Here is a 23,803-nt window from a genome sequence, read left to right as displayed (position 1 = left end):
AGCGCTGTACTAAAATGAATTCCTAAATTAGCATTTACTGGAAAAGAGTTCCTTTGAGGACTTTCGATGTATTAGAAATACCACACACAAAGCTAGAGGGAGAAGGCAAGCCATCTTCACTCCCACAAACTGCTGCTGGGGGAGCAGAGGTGTTGCTAATAACCTATCACCTATCAGTGAAGGCTAAGATGTGTTTCTAAGCATGGGGATGATACGCATAGACCCGTCTATGTTCCCTCACAGATGTCTTGTCTGGTCTATGGTGTTAGGTGGAGCTCTAGCACAGATGTTTTCTCTTCACAAAGTAATTTATCAATCAAGAGACTGAATTCCTATCTTCGTACTTTGGTCCACTTTCTCTAAAGCAGAGGTCAGGGAACCCCTGCTACATGAGGCCTTTCTGACTTCCCCCAACTTGAAGTTACTTTTCATTACTCACTCGTGTATGTGTTGTATCCCCTCAGGAGCCTGAGCTGCGAGGTGGGTAGGGTGGAGGGACACTCACTCTTCTTTCTTTTCTCTGTATTTCCAGTATCTAAAGCAGGGCCTTGCATATAATTTGTTGAATCAAATGCACTCTTTGATACCACAGTGTGCTCTAAGTAGGTGGCATTTATTATTATACTGTTTTCCAATGTAAAAGACAATGCAGTGAAGGCAAATAAATGTTGAGAAAATCAATTTGTTTGCTAATTAAAGCCAGCATGACAATTTGTAGCCATATTATATTATTCTCTTCTACTCTTCAATTATTTCCAGGCTTAGTCTGAATATAATATGTAATGAAGGTTAGAATGGAGAAATTCTCATTTTGTTGTTACCTGAGTATTTCAGTCAGTTAAAAAAAAATCCCACCTCCCCCCACCCCCAGAAGCCAACAGTCAGTTTGATCATTATGGAAAAGAATTTAGATATAAATGTATCTGCAATCAGGTGAGAAGATGCCAATCAGAATCAATGATATGTACTGAGTCCCTTATACCTGGGCTAAGGTTGGTGTAAGCTGGACACAGCTATGCAGGCTCAAACATCAGCCTAGGATTTGGGAATTTGGGTTAAACTATTTTACAGAAAAAAGTTGTTAAATAGCTAAATTCTGGGTTCCATAGTTTTCCATCTGACAGCTGGTTGTGCCAAACCCATTCCCCCAATTACCTAGGTCATCTTTAAGGTCAATGTCAGCATTGGTAGGATTGATAATGGCCTCCACCTCAAAGCCGGCTAAATTACTGATTTCACTGTGAATAAGGTTCAGCTGAAAAGAAAAGCATGAGGTGGGAAATAACAGGACAGCTGGGAAGTCACAGAAAAGCTGCAGAGAAGTGAGCCTTGCGACACAGAGGGAAGTAACAAATACTCAAAACAAAATACAGGCCACAAACAAGGCTGGTGATGGGTGCGGGGGTGGGGAGGGTCAGTGCTCAAAATGAATCCATTTCAAACACAAGACTCAAATGCTACTCAGAATGCTGAAAGGAAGATTTTTTTTTTAGGTGCCAGCCTTAGGGATACCATATTAATGTTAATATGGGGGGTCTGGGCAAAGTCTAAACTGTACTGGATACATATATTGCCTGAGGCAATGTTGATCATTCCAGAGCCTCTGTCCAGGAAAATCACAACCATGAGACTCAAAATCTCTCCTCCTTATACGAGCACAATGTTATTGAATTCCTGTCCCCTCCCAGTGGCTTCACAGTACCAGGCTGGCTTTGTCAGAAATGGGGTGGGCACTGCCATGTTAAACAAACCTATCATATATCTTTAGTACTATTCCAATCTATCTAGGAGGAAGTCTGTTCTGATTCAGTCAGGAGGCCAGTTAGGAGCTATAATGGTCTGTTGCTTAGAAACACCTAATTTCACCTGTCCATTCATCACCAGACTCTGGATTTCTCCAGGGAGAACCAAGGGGAAAGGAAAAATGGTTCCTCTTCAAGAAGCAGTTATTTTAAAATTTGCCAAACTCTTTCGGCACTACTGTCCTGAATTCCCCCTCCAGGGTATTTCCCTCGAGCAAGTTTATTTTTACCCAATAAATCAGCTCCTTTATATTCTAGCTCTCGACTGTCCTTTTATCATATTTCCATGGCAACCTTGAGTATCCAAGTATGAGGGGAAATTTTACACTGTAAACTCAGCAACCAGTGGGGTGCTGGGAATTAATTAAGGTAGAGACCAATGGATGTTAGTATCACATTTCCTATTTACTGTTTTTTAGAAACGAATGTTCAAGTGGAACTTTTTTTTTGAAATGCAATGTTAATTCTTTGTTTGGTATTTCAGGAACAAAACTTGTGCCAAAGAAAAATAACAATGCCAGAGAAGGATGCTGAGTTAGATTCTAGCCAGGGTGATGATGAGAGCTGTGGGCATCAATTTGCTTAAAGAAATGTAGGGCCTCCCCAGAGGAGAAGATGATCCATTGCTGGTAAGGAATATGTCCATCCCAAACAGCCAGAACCCACTCTAGCCAGAGCTGTCTTATCCTGGTTTTCTGGGAAAACAAGGGAAAATCATATCAGAGGAGCTGAAAGCTGGCAACAGGGCCAACTGCTGCTTAGGCTTCAATCCTCTGAATTAATTGAGCCAAATATTTTATTGAAAACAAAACAAAACAAAAGCCCAACACTCTCCAAGCATCAGAAACATAAACCTAGGTTTATGATTCCCAGAAGCAGCCAGCACATTCTCAAAATCAGGACCCTGTTTAGACTAAGAGTAATCCTTTCTTAGGAAGACAGTAGTGGAAACACACTCTATGTAACTATGCCAGACCCAGGCTCAGGGGCAGGTCTAGCCATCTGACAGTGGGAATCACTTTTAATTACTAACTAGAGAGGTAGTAGACTAGTTTTCAGTTTGAACATTTAGTGGTTTAAGACACTTTTCCAAATGGCCTTGAATTGAGATCCTCAGATGTGTTTCTTGGAACTCATGTGTGGTGACTGGGGGGAGGGAGGGGTGGCCCTCGAATAAAGAACTGCAACCTGGGACTTCAGCTGCCCACAGTCCTGGCTTTTGGAAGGAAAAAAAAACTAGTTTGGGATGATTCTCATTCATTCATTCACTCATTCATCCGAAGGATTCTTCCTGTGCATAGGAATAAATGGCATTAAAGAAAGTCAAGATTAATACTTGTTAACTATGGGTCTACCAAATGGGTAGGAAATGTGGAGGCAATTTAATGGTTACTGTGCCTTAACACATGCACAATTGTGAACAAGGATTGGTTGTTTCCAAATGATATCATTTGAGTCTTGCAATCTGACAACATGCAAATGCTGTTTAAAAAAAAAAAACTCAAATTAAGCCAATACCAAAGAAACACTGTTTCAAGGTTGGGGAAAGGGAAGAAAAGAGGGGAGAAAGGAAAAGGGAAAGAAATACTTCATTTGGCATGGTATGGATGAGTGCACTTTTTAACTATATCTATCACATTACTGCATTTTTGTATGTGTTTAAAACCATACATGCTTAAATCCTTAGAAAGTCACACTTTTTTCCAGTTATATAAACTGTTCTGGTTTTGTGTTCAGAAATGCCTCATAGGAAAGCTGGTTATTTATGTAGGATCCAGTTCAACCAAGCTATAAAATACCCTGCAGCCTTGAGCTGGCTTTGTCCTAGGGAGACTGACTCTGCCTACATTTAGTGGAATTGGATTCTCTGCTGAGAATATGGAGCATAATGTGGGCAGAATCTTATATCCTGGCCTGGTAAAGGGACAGCAATTGCACACTGAAGCCATGAGGCTCCACAGACAATTTACAGCTGGAGTGTGGAGATGTCTGTCTTTACATCTGGCCAAATGTGGGTGTCGTGCAGAGACAGGACACCAGAGAACAGCCATTACTCATCACTATGGATTATTACTGAGCAAGGTTTATCTAATGTACTTGGATAACAGACCAAAGAGCTGATACCTTAAAAAAAAGCTTTTTTCTTTGTTCTTTTTTTGAGGGGTAGGAAGGAGGAAAGAAGTAGATGAAAAGAGGTGCAGGTACCTTGATTAACTGGCACATTGTGTAGAAAAAAATGAAATTCAGCAGAGACAAGTGATACATCCAAGGAAGAACGAACAGTGCACAGAAACAAAGGCAGTGGGCTGGGCACGAGCAGGTATGGCCAAGGAGATCTCAATGCTATAGCACATAACAGACCAGCCATGAATTAGTCAGCCCTTCACAAAAATGCAAATGTAGGAGGCAGAAATAAAAGAGCTAAAGATGGAGAAATGTAAGGCCACTCTCTGATTACCCTAGTAAGAACTTGAATGGGCAACAATGGACTCCCCCTGAAAGATGGGTAGAAGAGAACAGGTCTACTAGGCAGTTTAAAACTGCCACATGGGTAAATTTAGGCTAGACACAAAGAATAATTTCTTGCCAATAAGACTGTGAGAGCACTGGAAAAGGTGAAATAAAAATGTTGGTGTGTTTATAAAAAAATAAGATGGTTTCTCATAGGTCAATCAGGACTTAAGTAAAGTCATATCTGAAGGACACCATGGATGACTTCTCAAAGTTGCTGCCTCCACAAGGAGTCCATGGTCTTAATTTTGATTAGGTCTAAATGACATTGACCTTGTTCCTCACCATTTCATGGCCATTTGTCTTCACTCTGTATTTTTGACCTTAGATTATATTCAGCTGAGCGGTAGATTGATATTCTTTTGCACTGGTCTTTGGGGGGTGTGTGTGTGTGTGTGTGTGTGTGTGTGTGTGTGTGTGTGAGAGAGAGAGAGAGAGAGAGAGAGAGAGAGAGAGAGAGAGAGAGAGAAAGACAGAGAGAGAGAGAGAAGCCCGACTAGAATGTAAGCTCCTTGAGGGGGAGGGACGATATCTTATGCTTCAGCTGTACTCCCCATAGCATCTAGCATAGGGCTGGGCGGCAGATAGTGAAATAAAACATTAGTTGAAATGAATGCTAAAACATCTGCAGACATAAATGGTGAAATGAAATGATATTTTATTAGTTTCTCTTCCTTCAATGTAGAAAATAGAGTGAGTCTTTTTAAATTTTCTAGATCTATCCATTACAGTGACAGAAAACTGCCTCAACAAATTTTCTGTCCATTCAGAGCCACATGGTCTTACTTAGAAACAACGACCATGCCTATTTGGAACAGACTTTGAATTAGCTTGTTAACTGAGCTGAGGAGATGGTATCAGCGACATACAAGCACTGAAATTTGAAGCTACTATATATACTATAGTAGATATGGTTTCAATATATACCAAAGTTTTATTTTTTCTTAATATCCTTTGGATATAAATGCAGATTTCATGAAAGTAAGGTGAATGATCAACAAAAAAGACTTGGAAGATTTTGATAATCCTCTTCTGTAATGTTGGCTGGGTGCTAGTTTATATTAATTCTCTAAAGGGGAATTTAGGTGAAATTAGCGTTATCTTCCAACATTACTCACACAGAGTAGAACATTTTCCACCATCCCCAAAGGAAAAATCCAATCCTGTTGTCTTTGTTTTTCGATCCATTATGGGAAATAGAACTTAAGGCAGTGTTTGTTCATCTTAGTAAAGAAGTGGCTTCCTGAATGTGTTTCCATGTTGGGGAGAAGGTTAATCACCCTTACTTTTCTGAGTTTCTTATAAGTAGGCCTACCGGGGGGTATCATGAAACATCCAATGGCCACCAGGCCTTCATAATGTTGATGATGGAAGAGCTGAGGCAATTCTGTGAGTTTCAAACTGGCATTTCCCTCATAGGAAGCTTTTACTTCGTTCTATACAGACACAACAACCAAAGTTCTTGTCTGTTTTCTGAGTTGGTTCAGGGAAATTTTCAAACACAACAGATGAAATAGCCACAGTTTCAGGAAGGGAACATGAGAGTCTTTCCATAATCTGGAATTTTAAAAGTCTAGAACTACAAGAGAAAGCCGAGGAGTTGAAGGTCCTAAGGCTGCTCCGTGACCATCAGGAAGATTTGTAAGAAATGACTCATCACTTCCTAGGCTGTTCTGAAAAAGTATTAACTCTATTAAGAAAATCATTAAATTAAATTTGCTATCATTTGACAGTAACTTATGGAAATCTGTGTTGGATGCTCCTTGGAGATGAAGTATCAAGTTTTAAAAGCTCTGCGAAGGGACGCTGTCTTTTAAGCAGCAATTGCATCAGAAATCACAAAACAAAGGCATATAATTGGTTCAATATCACACATTGCCTTCATTTTCACAACAGTTTTACAATGCAATATTTATATGTGTTTGTTAAAAACGTAAAGCATAATTAAAGCAATTATTTCAGGGATTGAAATATGTCAAGTACAACATCGTTAACAAGAACAATTAACTTCCAGTCCCCAAAACTCATTTGCTTTTTCATGTAAGTAGCTTAGCAACCAACATAGAGAACTGTAGCAACCAAACAGCATGTTCCTGCCCAACCCTCCTGCCACGTGCAGGAGGCACCAGTTTTTATTTTCACAGATGGGAAGTCATGATACATCCTTGAAAAATATGACTTGAGCAGTACAGAAGACTACTATATAGAAACTGTACTGATGTGAGACTTCTGAAATCTTTCCTAAGACCAAAATTAGCCTGTAGGTTAAAATGGCCAAATTAAATTGCCTCAATTAAAAGGTAAACTGAATCTGAAAGTTGGACATTGTTAATGGGGTTTTGAGGTACAATGAAAATTATCTCCGTTTATCTCCATTTTATGGTTCAGAACATATGGTGTCACTTGTTTGTCTAACTGTTATATTGGACACATGACTGGAAAATCCCTTGTCAAAATAACATTTTGTTAAATGTAAAATTCTTTCTCTGTGCCTCAAGGGGTGAAAACGAAGGCCTTTTTTGACTTCAGGGACAACAGCACCCTTTTATAATATTAGCGTCAGGGTAGAGAACAGTCATCCTAACAATGAACTATGTTATATATTGTTTTACTTTATGGAATTATATTTGGGCAGTGGGTAAGGAAGGCATGATTTGAATCACAGAGGCAGTACAATTTAGTGAAACAAGAACTAGATGTGGAGTCAGAAATTCTTAGATTCAAAACCTGGCCCTGACATTTGCTGTCAGTGTGAGCTTAAATCACTTAACTGCTTGGAGTATCAGTATCTTCATCTGCAAAATGGGGATAATATTACAGGGTTGTGAACAAAGTGCTTTGTGAAGTTTAACGTGTCCCATAAATGTGTTATTATTCATACAAATCTAACAGTGAACTGCATTATAAGGTTGTATAAGAGAGGTCTCTCCTGCTGGCTTTATGTATCTTTAGTTCCTATGTTTAATACGTGTAGGAACAAGTGGTAAACATTTTTTCCTTGTGTTGATTAGCCTTTATTTTGAAGCTGTTATTTGAAGGTGGTCTAAATACAATTCATTCTATGAAAACTTTGGGAGTACAACCGAATAACTGCATACAACTTTAAAATGCTAGAGGATAATTTTCTAACAGCCTCAAAGTGTTGAACAAAATATTTGCTAAGAGGCTCAACAGTTAGGTTGCAAAAATTCAGTCTTAGCGTTGTATTATTTATTTGTTTGTGTGAAACTGATTTCAGCAGTGTACTGAATTCCTAGAGTGTAAACTTTCTTCACCAATGCAATGTAATAATTGTCCTGCAACTTAAAAAGTCTTAAAAAGTTGCCTGGAGCACTGAGAAATTAAGTGCCTTGTCTAAGATCCCACAGCCAAGATGCAAAGGCAGAAGTTGAACCCACATCTTCATTACTTTGATAACTGGCCTTGTAGCACTACAACCTGATGCCTCTCATGGTCTATAGATACCAAATTTGTACAGAGGAACAGTTCAGTTGTATGGAGTACCGGCACTTAACTTTACCTGCATGTCTCCAAAAGTATCCAATATTCTTAACTGAAATACATATTAAAAGAACAGTGTTGTTTCAGGGACTTTCTTGCCAAGGATTAAATAGCCGAACAGGGATATTGATTTCATTGTTGTACTCTAACAAGGCTCCTCAAAATTTCCCCCTTTCCTAAATAATACTGAACTAAATGTCTGCAAGCAGTTTAAATGGTAACAGCACAAGTTACAGGCTTGCCGTGTACTTCGTCTGGCTGCTCCTGAACACTGTTGTGCAGTTGGCATTTACTAGTTTTGCCTGTTTAAAAAATTCTTTTCTCATAGCAAAGACATTTCTATGGAGCCTGGTAATGAAACATAAACGAGAAGGAAGAACAAATTTAAATGACTCGTGTACAAGTCTCACCTCTTTCCATCCTAATCTTCAACAGACTTTTGAATGTATGAATAATAAATCCATTTACATGGGAGAAGAAACTTCTGGTTCTTTTATGTGCACTGAAGCCCACACACTGTACTTAGGGGAAAAAAGGGGGGGGGAGGTGACTGGGTTGAGTTCGCTATTAAGTGTAAAGCACCGTACTTAAGTAAATTTGAAGACCCCCTAGTCCCTTCATCCAAGGAGCTTACAAAAGACTAGGAAGGAGATAGGCAAGCCAGAGTTGCAGTTTCTTGACAAAATATAAAAGAGTTGGGGAAAGGGAGAGTTTCTCCTTACCATTCACACATATAAAGAATTTCTATTTAGCAATGTGGGAAGCATTTTTTCCCCCTATTCATCAAGGCAGGGTGAGGAATTCTGACACAAAGCAGGAATGGGAGTTAGCTATAAGTAAGTAGCAAAGATGGGAGCAAGCAGAAGAGGCTGGCTGTAGGGACAAGCTGCCAGAGAGCAGGGAAAGGGGACTGGGGAGGAGGGGCTGGGGAGGGGGTGGAACACTAAGGGCTCTCTCTATGTCTTCATGTACTGAACAGGTTACCAGGTCTTGGAAATTCCATCTGGGCCAAGGAACTTAGTACAAGCTAAGGGGAGGGGGGCAGGGCTCAAGTCGCAGCACTTTTAACCCCTCATTCCAATCAAGGTAATTGATGAGTCACATTAATCTGGGATCTATTGCCCAAAGAACAAGTAAAAGGATATAAAACTATACCCAATCAATTGACTTTCTTACTTTGTGCAATTAAAAACATAAAGTGAATAAAAAATGTTAAGCAAAAATTCCAAACCCCCACACATTAAAATAACAAATTTGTGCTGTTTTTACAAAAAAAAAAAGTACTAAAAACACAGATAGCATTTGCAAAACAGAAGCTGTTCTGGTTATGTTTTACAACACTAAATTAGCATAAAATTACAATAAGAGAATAAGTACAACCTGGTTTTGGAAAAAAAAACCCAAAGGATTCAAAGGAGAAATCTCAGTGGTGTAATAAAACAGACTGAATCACCTATGATGCAAAAATAACCTCATAACTGAGGGTTAAGAAATGATGCCATGCCGAAATAGAATGGCTTTTTTTTTAAAAAAGAGGTCAATTCAACCCGTAAATTGTACCATTTAAATTTCAAAAAAGGAAATGATCTGAATATAATATCTAATTCTCTTTTATTCATGATATTTTTTAGGCAGTGTTATGTTTTCAAGGCTTAAAAGCTCTTGGTATCATTTTCATTTGCAATAAAAATAAATTATCTTTTATAAATTGTGGCATCTTTTGCAAAGCTGCATCACCAGAGCAACTAAAAATACACTGCATAAGATTAAAAAACAAACAATAAGGCTTTTTATAAATTGATATGTCAGTAAGCGAAAACTACCCTCATACACATATTCTATACAAACCAACCACCATTTAGGTCAGAAAGACCAGTGTATTGGAAAATGAAAGTGATATTCTTCCAGATATGGTTAAGTGACCCACCATCTGTTCACTTGCTTTCTGCCAAGGATTCTTTTTGCTTCTGGCTAAACTCACAGTCTACCATTTGGATAAAGTTCCACCTGTAGGAGGAAGCTTATATGATCTGCTGACCATGTTGTATACATATCAGCTTCTCAATCCCTTATATGTGAAATGCCCACACTTTTCCTCATCTCCACAGCACCTCAGTTCCCTGAACATTCTTCCACCACTCCCACCAATATTTTCAAGTCTTCCTGCTGCCCTCAATGTTTTCCCAACAGATCTGACACCTGTAGTTCCTCTGGGGTCCAACCTAGTCCTCTCCTCAATCATGGTGGTGTCTTAGGGTCCCAAAGTCCCTGAAACAGGACCAGATCACACCTCCAAAAGTCCCCAGCCTTCACAGTGGAGGACATTGTATGTGTGTGTGTATGTGTGAAAATCTTGAAGGTCTGTCCAGTAGCTCATTCAATTTTGAAAAGTGCTCGCATACCTTCTGGCCGAGGAAGAGGCTTTTGGTGGAGAGGACGGTGAATCCATCAGCAGGAGTGCCCTCTGTCGTGCTGTCTGCACTGGCTGCTTTGCTGACTTCTCCCTGCTTCTTCTTGCATAAATAGAGTTGATTAGTTTAAATCTGCATATGAGGAGGTTCTCATTTAACTGAACATTTGTCTGCTGAGGCTGGCATTGTAGCACTTCACTGCAAAATCAAGAGAACAATGTAAAACATCCAATCATATGGTTTATATTTAGAGCTGAGCAGAACCTTAAGGTTAATATAGTTCAACGCCCCTCATTTTGCAGAGAAAGAAATCAAGGCTAGGTATCACACAGGCAAAAAAGTGGCAGAGCTGGAATCAGAACCTGGATTTTGTGATTTTAAATCCAGTATTCTTCCCAGTATGCCCATGACTTACTACCAGTGATTCTCAAAGGATGGATCAAGGACAGTGCTCCTCCCTATCTCTACCAGATGCCCAGGCCCTTAATCCTACTCTTATCTTCCTCCCTCTTATCAAAATCCACTCTTAGGAAAGTATGTGATAAATTCATTCACATAGAGGTGTAACTGACTGATAACTTAGAGGATACCTCTCCTTGGTATTTGCATTTTCACAAAATCTTGAGCTAGACAAATGAATCTGGTGAAATTTCAGGCTTAGTAAAAGTTGTGTATGTACCCATAGGTTTTCCTGGCAACTCAGAAATAATCGGGTTTGCCTTATTTTATGGCAACATCTATACTTCTGTTTGGGGCCAAAATCAACGATTTGCCTCTGATCTCCCTCATCAGTGTCTCACCTGAAGCAATGCTCCTGGTTCCATGAATTCTAGCTGGGATGCTTTAATAGTGCTCAGCAAAAGCAAAAGCAGGGTGATGTGAGGTCTTCTATCCCAAAAGAATGGTCCCTGGACCCCTAAATGTCTGAGAGTCAACAAACAGTCTAGGCAAGAATGAACTACTCCACAGGTTATTCGTCTGCTCTTGTAAGGGCTCCACTGGGACACAATTCTCCTTAACAGGACTAGCTCATGAGGGGTTTGAGAACAGCACCCAAGATGGTTGTTTTTAATATGTACAAACTGGATCTCATGGGTCTCATGTGAATTTTAATGAAACAGAAATGGCTTCTTGGGTTATTTTTTGCCTCTTTTACACTCTGCTTAGCATTTAGCTGGGAGTTGAATGAACAGGTTGGTGACACTTGAGTCCAGAATGGATGGCAGTGAATATTATTATCAGAAAATATGACCGTAGAACTTAAGACTAGAAGGGTACTCAGAGATAATCTAGTCTAATCCCCTGAGAAAACTGAAGCCTAGTGGTTAAATAATTAGGCTCCTAAAACTTAGTGCTGGAAAGAATCTCAAAGATCACCTTGCCCAATGTCACATAGTCGTAGAGCCAGGATTTAAACCCATGTCTCCAAATTTCAAATCAGTTCTTTTATCTACTATGCAAAAGAGGGGATAGCACCATAGATTCTAAAAGAGTCAGCTCCGTCCTTCACAGGGCTGGCAATCAAGTGAAAGAGTGAGACAGTGGTGCAGTGGTAAGGAAAATTTGACCTTGGAGTCAAAGGAACTAAGTCTGAATCCAAACCCTGCCACTCATTCCTTGAACACTTAAAGTTCTCTGGGCTTCAGAATAAAGAGGTTAGACTAGGCCAGCTCTGAGGTCCCTTAGAGCCCTGGGCCTGGAGTTCAAAATCTGGCTTCAGTCTGCCTTGGTTGCTTCAACTGTAAAATGTGGATAATAATAGCACCCATCCTACCAGGATTATTGTGCGGATTAAATGACTAAATAATTAAATTAAACTTAAGTATCTGTGCAGCCTTAGCACACAGTAGGTGCTTAATAAATATTTCTTTCCCTATTTTCTTCCTTTTTTCCTTCCAACTAGTTCTACGATCCTATAAAGATATCTAAGTAATTTTGAAACTCATTCCAGATTGTTTCAACTTCCCAAATGTTTAGGCTGACCTATGGTTAGATTTGCATGCTTAAGAAGCAACAGTATCCCTCTTCTTGATTCCATCAGTTGGATGGCACAACCTCAGTTGTCACTCACGGGGGAAGAGTCTGACTCCTGAGTAAAACTTCACCAAAGAGGCAGCAAAACTACTGAAACAGAAACAGCTTTTCCAAGGAGCCATTTCACTTTCTTGTCATCCTTACTTAAACATTCATCCTTAAATTTGTGGCTAGAATATTTATACCTCCAAAAGACAGCAACTATACCAAGATCACCCAGGGTCTTGACCAGTCTATGATAAGAGAGAACTGGTACAAATGTCTGTTTTTTTTATACTGGGTAAAGGGAAAGATTCTGAATGAAAATTATCTTCACCCTAATTTCTGGCTAAAAAACCTTTTCACATTAGTAGACTATCAATTCCTCATGAATAATCTAAATGTTATTTGTCCTTAAGTTTATCCTTATTTATCTGTAAGTTCCTTTCCTTAACTTTATATGCATATAAAGTTTATACATATAATTTATGTCCCCATATAGATATGGATTAGATCTATGATTTCATTGGGATAAACAATTCCTGGATGAGAGAACTCCTTTCAATGCAGGTGGCACTCTCCCTGCAACTTAGAATACTAGAGAATTGCCCTAGACTACTACTGAAGTTAAGTGACTTACTGGTTGGTCAGTCACTCAGTCCATAGGTTTCAGAGGCATATTTTGAACCCAGACCTTCCCAGTTCTTCCCAGATCTATTTATGTTTACACACACACACATACACACACACATACAAGGATGCTTAAATTCAAAGACAATTATAAAAATGAAGTGCTTATAACTAACCAGATTAAAATGCATTATCTATGTACAGATGAAAAATTTCAGTATCTGCTTATGAGTCCATTGTAACAGATTCAGCTGTTAGACTTGGAAGGAGTTTAAAAAAAAATTAAATGACATAGAATTGAAAAAGAATATGGTGTGCTGGTATTGGAGGTTTGACACTTGATAAGGAGCAATGCCCTTTCTCTTCAAGTGTTTGGGAATGTTAGGAGGCATTCCAAGTATCCTTTGACAAGGTATTTTAGGAACAGGAAGAGTGGAGAAGCAGGGCTTTCCACTGATTTCTGGGAGCTGACACCACAATTCACATTAAACAAATGTTTGGAAAATTAGCTGTTCACAGGTCCAATTTCAATTCCCCTCAGGGTTTAACGTTAGCCAAATACTGGTACAGTAAGCAGACAATGTGCTTTATTGTGTGGAAGAAAAACAGACCACCATTACAGGCTTCCTGCTTTTGTAATCAAGGAAAAAGTAGAGTTTTGGAGTGATCATTCGTGTGTGGTTATTAGAAATTCTGAGCTCTAAATATAGCTCCACCAAGAAATGTTCCCCACCACCTTCCTCTCTCCTCTGTCCTAGTCCAAAAAGAAAACATGCCTGGATTTGGAAGGTCTGGAAGTTGAGAAAGGCAGTGGGAAAAAATAAATAAATTTTTAAAAACACCTGGAGGTCAAGGGAGAGGGACTGGGAATGACCAAGGGCTGGATTCTGCAAACACAACAAAGAGCCAGAGACTCTGTTTAGCAACTCAGGCAGGCTCTCTCCAGGATTCAGGAATTTAAGAGAGTCCATTCTGGACTAAACATACAGCAGGGAAGCTATGACTACAAAAAATGAAACTGTTCTGTGGAGCGACTCAGACCAGTCACTGAACCACAGCCCCCCGTGCTGAGGGGGATGCTGTTCAGTGGGTGGCCAGAGCCGGCAAATCTCTTAGACAAAGAGTGGATCTGGATTCTTCTCATAAGCTTCAGAACGAATCTACCTAACCAAAAAAAAAAATCATCTCAACTGCACATATGAGAAGAAGAAACCGTTCAATCTGCTAATTTTATACTTTGCAAGAACAAGTATGGAACGTTCCATGGAATCCCTGAGTAGCCCTGAACCACCTACGGGACTTCTGAGGGAAGTGGAATTCAAGTCTGGAAATAACTTCTAGTGAGTTATTCAATATTGCATTTCCCTTTCAAAAGGCTTGGGGCAATTCTCAGGTGGTCTGGGAAAGGTTTTTTGAACTGTTGTTTTATGGGAAGTACCTCATTGCCCTGAAAGAAATGAGCTTTGCATGGAAGAAATTTCTCCAAGTTTACTTTGACTCCACTCAAAGAGACATTAACAAATTCTAAGGGAAACAGACTCTATGGCAGACAAAAGAGAGGCAAGCTGGTGCAGGGGTTAGCGAGCCAGTCTTAAGAGTTGGAATGGGGCTGGTTGCAGTTCTGCCTCTGGCATATATGGAACAGATTGGAAAAGCACTCATTAAGTGCTTACCAGGGGCTAAGCACTAGCAATACAAACGGAAACCAGTTCACATTCTAGCTGACAGAGACATCAAATAAAGGGGAGTTCATTTTCATGTTAAGTACATGGAAGATAGAAAAGTCAGGAAGTAATCGGGCAGGAGAAGTAGCAGGGCAGATGGCAAGGCCCCAAGGACCTTGGAGAACAATGTCAGGGCAGATGGTCTCAGTGGGTCCAAGGGTTAGAAAGGAGTGGGGCTCTGGCATACCTCCAGCAGAGGCAGGGAGATTACACACACACACACACACACACACACACACACACACACACACACATACATATGCTGTTTGTGGTTCAAGTCACTTAAGCTCTCAGCATCCTCAGCAACTCTCTAAAACTGTAAGTTAAAGATGAATTGTTAATCTCCTATTTCAACAGGGAACCAACTCTACCTCAACAGCCTCCACCCCAAAACACCAATAACAACAAAAAATGCAACTTGAGGTAGTTGGTCGTAAGCTGGCCTCAGAGTCACCAAAAAATGAGTTCAAGTCCTGCTGTTAACACTCCCACTGGGCAAGTTACTTAATAAACTCCCAAGGCTGCACTTTCCTCATTTTGTAAAATGAAGAGGGTTGGAGCAGATGACCTCTAAGGACCTTTTCCTGCCCCAGTTCTGTGACCCTATGGTTAAACAGGGAAACAAAAACTACAGATTTTGTCACAACTCAGGTAAAACCAGGCTGTGCTTATCAGGGACATCCAGGAGGTGATACGCTTTTTTCTAAGAAAAAGTCTTTAATTGGTATGCTACAGGAATGGATGGAAGCTCATTTAATTTTATCATTCCCCTTCTATTATTGTCCAGGCTTCCAAAGGACCCCATTCTAGATGGAATTAGAAAGACCTTCCTTATTGGTAGAAACTACAATAGGTTGCCAATCACCATCCCAGGAAGCAGAAGCAGCCCTTCTAATTCTGCCATTCACCTTCTGTGATTCTAAGATCCCCTCCAGCTCTGATGTTCTGAGTTTGTATGAAGAACCATGTATGTTCTCCATGAAATGGAAATTAAGATTTGTCCATTTAGGGAACTCTGAAATAGCATTGCTTTTATATTTTTAAATACTTTCTAGCAGTATAAGGAAGGATATCGTAGTGAATAGAGAGTTGGTCCATAAGTTAGGAATACCAATATTCAAACCCCACCTTTGACACATACTGGCTGAGTAACCTTGTACAAGCCATTTGCTCTCAGTGTGCTAGGTAATTTTCCAAGACTACAAATTGCAGGAGGTCTCAAGCTGAATCAGAAAAGGTTTTCTCCCCTCCGAGTTCCTGTACCAATGAAGTCCCAGACCCAGGCCCTATGCTCCACTAGTCATACTCATCTGCTTGGAGACAATGTGGTACACAAGGCAAGAGGACCTAGTTTTGGGCCCAGGTTCTGCTATTGACTGTATAACCATGGGTAAGTCATTCAACTTTTCTGGGCCTCAGCTCCACATCTGTAAAATGAGGGGAAGTGGGACAAAATGGCCTGCAAGATCCTCTCCAGCTCTAAATCTATGAGGGATGAATGATGATCCTATGAACACAGTTCTTTCCTCTCACACAGAGAGGAGGTAAAGGAAGCAGAACACGGCATGCGCTGTCAAATTGCTTTGTGGTAAGTTGTGCTTAGCTGCTTCCTTATTATAAGGACTATTTTTTTTAAAAAAAGGCATCAATAAAGCACTTTTTAGAAAGGATGTGTTACCAAGGAATTGGGAGAACAGATTTTTCAAAACATAATAGCCAGCAGGATGTCCTGGGCTGTCTTCATTGGCCAAAGAGGAGATAAGGAGACTACAATGAATGCCTCTTAAGCGCTCCTTCAGCTCAAGTGTTGTGGTGCCCACCTTATTTAAAAATGCATCTGATGAGGCAAAGGGAAAAGTTTCACCTTTACTCATAAGGCCTCTTGATTTAAAATGGAAGTCACAAATCTGTAGAAAACAAGACAAATGTGCTTATAGTCCATTTTCAGCTGCTCCTCTCTGGGCAGGTCAAAAACAAGCATATCATTACGTTTCATAAGGAGACAGCTTGATCTATTTCTCCATAGAAAATACAATGCTACAAGTAGTCTGATAACCAAAATTCAGATCTGTAGGAACTTTTTCATGCTCACCTACTCTCCCACTAAGAGAAAGGCAAATCACTTCAATTTACTTGTTTTATTCCATAAATTAAAAAATAAAATTAAAAAAGAGCAAATGTAATCAGTGTTTTAGAAGATAAAGCAGAACAGTTTGCTCATAAGAGTAAAGAATCACCCACCTACCCCACCCCTCAGTAACCATTAGGCTCCCATCCCATTCTCTGAGCAGGAATACATGGCACTAAATGTCTGGGCAGCACTTGTGTTTTTCTCATTGACGCTGGAGTAATAACATTCCAATGAAGAAAACATCTGGGACATTTGGGAATGCTCCCATTCACTGGGAGATATAAAGTCACTACAATGAGTAGTGACAACTGGGGAAAAGGTATTTTTCAAGGGGCCAACATATTCCTTTGAAAGTAAATTTTCCCCCTTGAGTAATCAACCAGCATGCTCTCTTATATGTTGGACACTTAATTTTTGAGGAATGTAGATTGCTTGAAGGAAAATTCATGAACAGCACAGCCACAGGCAGAAGTATCTATATGGGAACATAAGAACTGCTCCACTTAGTTGCCCCCTAGGCTACCTGACCCATTATTTTGTACCCAACATGACACCAAGGGACAAGATATGAAGGGGTTAGCTGTCCTACATGACACACCCCATGAAGTTAAGACAGATGAGGGGTTTTTTAGAAGGCCCATATAATTCTGTTGGTCACAAATATGTCCAACTCCTTAAATCCATTTTTACTTCCTGCCTCTAACAGCTCTTGGGGGTAACAACTTCCATAAGTAATTAGTCATTGTACAAGTAGGACTTAAATTTACTTCATCCACAGTTCAAAAGAGACTCCCTCATCCGAGAGGACGTACACTGCGTTTACGTGGCACTTTGCTGTTGCTTCCCCAGTGCCTTGCACACAGAAAGGGCCTAATAAATACATGCTGGCTTGAATGGGGTTATAAGCCTCAGTTCTCCCACGGTGGTGTGGCAGAACAGCATACCTTAGATTTCCTGGGTCCTTTCTTGCCCCCGTTTTCTTTGACACAGGTTTCTTCTGCGATGGAGATTTGGCCTTTTTGGCTGGAGGAGGAGTAATGATGGCTTCCAGTTTGCCTTTAGATCCTCTCTTCTTTGCTAGCAATTCTGGGTGGATATTTGGTAAAACACCCCCACTGGCGATGGTGACCCCCTTTAACAGCTGCCGGCAAATCAGAGTGGCACATTATAAATCCATGTTCCCAGGCCTGCAGAATGACTACTTTTTCATACTGAAGCTGATCACCTAGAACCAAAGAAGGTCAGAATGGCAGGGACCTTAAGGATCATCTGAAATCGTGGCCCAGAAAAAGGAAAGGCCCCATGACTGAGCTGGGACAAGAAGACAAATGTTTGAATTTTTTTTAAAAAAAGTGCTCTTTCCCCAATGGGCCTCTCCATCAGGAAAGCTACATCATGTATTCCTACATGGGTAGGAGGTTGTACTTCATGATCTCTTAGGTTCCTTCCAATTCTGAGATTCTAAGGACTCACTGAATGTGAGCACTGAAAACGGAGTGATTTTTTTTCATCTACTTCCTCAGCGTCTTTGCATTTACATAGCACTTTTCCTCCCTCAAACTGTACACACTTTATTTCATTTCACATCAGAAGAATGCTGGTAAATGTTTAATAACCAGCTCTCCAAAAAACAGTATACATGACACACTTTTAAGATTAATCTGCATTATTACCACTTTCCCCATTACTTTCTTAAGTTTAGACAAAAAACAAAACAATAGTCAAGCCCTGATTTTGTAGCACCAGCCAATTTTTGAGGTACAAATGCTCACACTGAAAACGTAACAATGGTCTCTCGTCAGCAGGTATGAGCTACCTGCAACCCAGCAATGCTTCAGAGCCTCCCCCTTCCCTTCTGCAGAGTCAAAAGAAAAGACCTATCTACAATTAGCATGACCCATGAATTGCCTGGTATAGCATCAAACTTTTGTCTTGTGGCTCACTAGGAGAGATGATCGTTCATTCCTGTGGATTTCTTCCTTCCGAATCCTATGCTCGAATCCTACTTTAACATTTGATTGGGCAGTGGTGGTGATGTGGAGTTCTCCAAGCCTATGCCAGAGGATTTGAGTGAGAGCCACCTGACAAAATGTATACACCTGGTGCCTAACGACCACACCAGCTAAGTCCAGAGAGGCTTATTATTAGCAAGGTGACCACAGTGGAGGTATAAACTCCCAGCCCCTTCCAAGTGCACAGAACCAGATTAAAATATAATTGGCAAATGTTTTTTAAAATTAAAATAAAACACAGATAATGTTAATTTGTGGTTTTATAAGTCAAAATACAGCCCACACCACTCAGTTTTTCAACCAGAATATCTCTTAAACACAATCTACTAAAACTGTGGGTTTAATAACTGAAAATTAGCCCTGGCCTGGAGGCCATGAAGTTGCAGGTAAATGAAAGAGAAATCAAAGTGGTGACGCTTGATGCTGATCCCATCCTTCAGAACTTGCAGACATGGAAAAGCTTTTGAGGAGGGAGAGGCTGATAAAAAATTGGACTGTCTCCTGGAACGTTTGACTGAATGCAAGAAACTTCCTCAAAAGTGGTCAACTACCCGAAATCTACCTGAGGCACACCCAGGCTTGTGTTCCTACCTGGTTTAATTCCTCATCATTGGCTACAGCCAGAAGGATGTGTCGAGGAGTGACTCTTCCCTTCTTGTTGTCTCTTGCTGCATTCCCAGCCAATTCCAGAATTTCTGCTGTGGATGGGGAGAGGCAGAAGAATATGGCTCTTGGTTAGTGTCACAGAAGGGGGAAATCTCCCTCTCTGACATCTATTGTAAATTCCTCCGTTAGGCACTGCAGCTTGGCCACCTCATGAAACTTTACAATTCTGAACAAATGTCTCATTCTTTCTTGATTCTCACAACTATCATTCAACATGGTAACGTGAGAAAATTATCTTCTATCTATCTGCTATGAAGCAATACTCTGTATACGGCTTCTTCACAGGATGGTGGTTCCCTGCAGGTACCAGTGTCTTTCCCTTTCTAAGCCCCAGTTTTCTTGTGAAATGAAGAAAGGCCTCAGATTACATAAGGTTGAAGACTGCTTCCTGCTCTGACAGAGGCAGTACAGTGTAGTGGAAAGAGAACAGGCTTATTTACAATCAAAAGACATGGGGGTTCACATCCTCACTTTATGACCTTGGTTAAATCACTTAATCTACCAATGCCTCAATTTTCTCTTCTGTTCATGGGGGATTATGATATTTATATCTCAGATTAATATAAAGACCAAATAAGATGTGTACATAAAACACTTTATAAACTGTAAAGCACCATAAGTAAATGTCAGCTAATATGGATGGATGGAAACCTAGAGCCAAAACAGCACGGTGGTATATGACATACCACGCTGCCTGGAGGATGTGGGTTTGAATTCTGTTTCATATTGACTAGCTGTGTGACCAAAAGTTAGTCACTTACCCTTTCTCAGCCTCAGTTTCCTCATGCCCTTCATGTCTACAAGTAGGGCTTGTGATACCTAAATCATGAAGATTTAATGAGGCTACGAGATAATCTATGTAGTATTATGTCTCAGCTCTAGCCCTTACTAGCTGGGTGACTCCATGCAAAGTCCTTCAATTTCAGCTTCCTTATCTGTAAAATAGGAGTGGTGAAACATGCACTACCTACCTACATCACATGAGGAAAGTACTTTGTATACCCGAATGTGTGACCAAACTGAGCTATTAGCAGAAGTGTTATTGTTCTAGGATTCTACACCTACTAAAATCAATAACAACTTTCTTGAAGGCCAAAATTACTAATTCCTTCTCACTTCAAAGGATACACTTGTTAAAGAGGTCAGTCACCAATCTGAATACTAGGGCACCTTATCTAGTCTTGAATATAAGAGATTTTAGAACTTGGGAACTTTTGTGTCTATTCAGACTCCTCGTCCACATTAACTGACATCTGTCTGCAAACTAAAGCACTGGGTTTCCATGGCAAATGTTCAACTACTTCAACTAAAAAAAAAAACCAAAACAATATAGATGTTGTATACTTTGTTGCACCAAATGTGGATAAGGAATGGATCAACCAATCAATAAACATTTATTAAGTGCTACTACCTGCTACACAAAGTTCTAAGCACTTTACAGATTTTATCTCATTTGAACAGATAACATGTACCCCGCCCCCCTCAGCAAGAGATTTCTTCTTTTAGCACCAACAGAATAGACCATTAGAGTTGGAAAGCACCTTAGATATCATCCTGTTCAATCCCCATATTTCACAACATATGAGGTACTTGAGTCTTCAAGGGTAAAATGACTTGTCCTTGGTCACACAATGACTGAGACTTGAAAACAGGTCTCCTTAATCTCACCATCTAAAGCTCTTCTCAAGAATGTTATTACCTACTACTCACGCACCTTTCTAAGTATTATGCTTCAACCAAATTGCTTTCCTCCCTGGTCCCTGAACACATCTGGCACTTTCACACTGGACTCAAGTCCTCCACCAGAAATGCTTTCCCTCGCCCCTGCACTTATCCAAAACAAACCATTGTTCATGATCTGGTTTACATAGAGCCTATTTCCAGATGTCTGTTCAGCCCATGGTGATCCCTACCACTTCCAAGCTCTTCTAGTACTTAACTTTCCAGGCTACTTTTTGGGATTGTAATTACTGTTCTGTCTTATTTGTGAGATCATGTTGTCGTTTTAAGTTTTTGCTTGTGTTTCATTTCCCTAACTAGTTTATAAGCTCCCTGAAGGCAAGGGCTTCGATATTTATAACTAACCACCTTGCTCACCTCAGTGATCACAGCATAACTGATGCCTTGTACACAGCTGAGTACTCAATAAAAATCTGTTAATTCAAATTAATTCAATAAATATTTACTCAGCTTCTACTTACTAGGCACAAGCCAGTATGGTGCATACTAGAGATAAATATATGAAAAATGACAACTTCTGCTTTCAAATAACATAATATTCCACTAGAAAATATAACGTATAGACAAGTAAAAATAATATGAGCAGCAAGAGAGCATTTTACAAAGCCATTAATTGATCATACTTTATAAAGCCATTAATGGATCACGAATAACATCACTGACTTAAGACACAGAAGGGAGTTCAGAGGCCATCTAGTTCAATCCACTTGTTTTATCACTGAAGAAACCAAGGACCAGAGAGGTTAAGTTGTGGCTGAATGCGCAAACACAGGCTCTGTATATACAATATAGAATTTACTACTGTGCTCAGCCTTTTGGCCTAACTTTTTACACATAAATTACTGCATATAATAGCTATAATTGAAATAAACATTACAAGCATATTATTACTATAATGATTATTTATTAAATAGGTATCCATTGTTTTATAAATATGTTACTGCTTTTGAGAAGTCATTTTAGTTACACTGATTGACCTTTTCCTGTGTTCCTGACTTAACACCTGTCTTTAGAGAAATAGAGATGGCCCTATTTACAAGGTAATTGAACCAAGTTTATGAGTCCTAGAATAACTTAGCTTTTTGAAGTTATTTCAAGGTCAGTCACTAAGCTTATAATGGTTTCGGGTTGGAAAAGATGAACTGTGTTCACTGGAGGAAGTTAAATAAAAACTGCATACAATTCTCAGTTATTTAACTCAAAAGACTGACAGAAAAGGAGAGAGGAGTAAAAATTAAGAAAGAGAAGAGAGGAAAGAGAGAGGGTATCAAAAAGACCTCAGTGGAAACTAAATACATTAGGGGTTAGAGGATCTTCCCCTCCACCACTGAAATCATCTTTCTACTTGTATTCTAATATACAAAAGCCACTAGCACATGTTCCAGATATTTGTGGTGTTAGGAATAGATGCCAATTTCCTTCCTTCTGCAGAGCCATAACTAGGAATCTTTCTTCTTTTTCTTCTTTGGAGGCAATCAGGGTTAAATGACTTGCCCCGGGACACACAGCTAATAAGTGTCTGAAGCCATATTTCAACTCAGGGCCTCTTGACTCCAGGGCTGGTGCTCTATCCATTACACTACTTAGCAGCGTCTAATTAGGTATCTTTCTAAATGGCTAGAAACATATTCTTTACCTTTGTCATTTGGAGGGAGAGAGTAGCAATAAAGGTGAAAATAAAATTGAAAAGTAGATGCCTATCAACTGGGAAAGTACCTGTGGTTTATTAATTAAATGGGGTTCTAGTGGACCCTAAGAAACAAAAAATATAAAGAATTCAGAGAAACGTGGGAAGAATTTTACAAACGGACACAGATCAAAGAGAACCAGGAGACCAATATGACTTTACAACAATGTAAATGATGTACAACAGGTAACTGAACTCAGATTAAATACAATGACCAATCTTGACACTGGAAGCCAGATGATGAAAGACAACTTTCCTCCTTTCAACAAAGAAGTGGGAAATGTGGGTGGAGAATGTTGCAAATGCTATGAAATAGGATGACTGTGTATCTTGGTTTTGTTGAACTATTTCTTAGTTACGAGGGATGGATCTATTGCGTGGGTATGTTTGTGGGGAAGGGCTAAAACTAGGAAACTCTAACTTGAAGAATAAAAGTGTACTAATAAAACTTTTTTGAAAAACAAAAACAATTTATCTGCAACAGACTACACTTAATCATGTCATGCTTTATGAATGTTATACTACTATATTTTCATGCATTTATATCTTCTCTCTCTGACTACACTGCAAACTTCTTAGAGGCAGGAACCTTACACATATTATTCTTCATTTCATCCATTGTACATACTTATCCTAAGTCCATAATGATCACATTTTAAAAACATCAGCATTCACAATTAAAGTCAGAGATATTAGTACAGACACTAAACCAAAGGCATGTCTCTTAAATGTTTTGACAGGAATTTGGTTATGTCACTCTTCTATTCAAAAATGTTCAGCAGCTCCCCGTTGCCTATGGGGTAAAATTTCTACTCCTTTACTCTGTATCCAACGTCCTTCACAAGTTGTAGCTGTCCTCCTTTTCAGAGGCAGTTTGGGTAGAGTGAGGATAAAGTTGAATATGAATCCTGACTCAAGCCACTTACCAGTTGGGCGACCCTGGGCAAATCACTTAACCTCTCTCAAACCTCAGTT

General features: G+C 39.7%; 1 protein-coding gene across 1 annotated transcript in view; it reads right to left on the bottom strand.

The window, feature by feature from the left end:
- Window positions 1-23,803, bottom strand: part of MACROH2A1 (macroH2A.1 histone) — a 100,392-nt gene that overhangs the window by 23,483 nt on the left and 53,106 nt on the right. Inside the window, 5 exon segments of the mRNA XM_020991241.2 lie at window positions 1,156-1,255; window positions 10,217-10,327; window positions 17,668-17,699; window positions 17,702-17,864; window positions 19,327-19,433. Of these exon segments, the coding sequence (XP_020846900.1) occupies window positions 1,156-1,255; window positions 10,217-10,327; window positions 17,668-17,699; window positions 17,702-17,864; window positions 19,327-19,433 (513 nt within the window).

The sequence above is a fragment of the Phascolarctos cinereus genome, unplaced genomic scaffold (genome assembly GCF_003287225.1).
Source record: "Phascolarctos cinereus isolate Bilbo 61053 unplaced genomic scaffold, phaCin_HiC Scaffold_2;HRSCAF=192, whole genome shotgun sequence".
Taxonomy (NCBI): Eukaryota; Metazoa; Chordata; class Mammalia; order Diprotodontia; family Phascolarctidae; genus Phascolarctos; species Phascolarctos cinereus.
The sequence above is the reverse complement of the archived record's forward strand: the minus strand, read 5'-3'. Positions and strand labels throughout refer to the sequence as shown.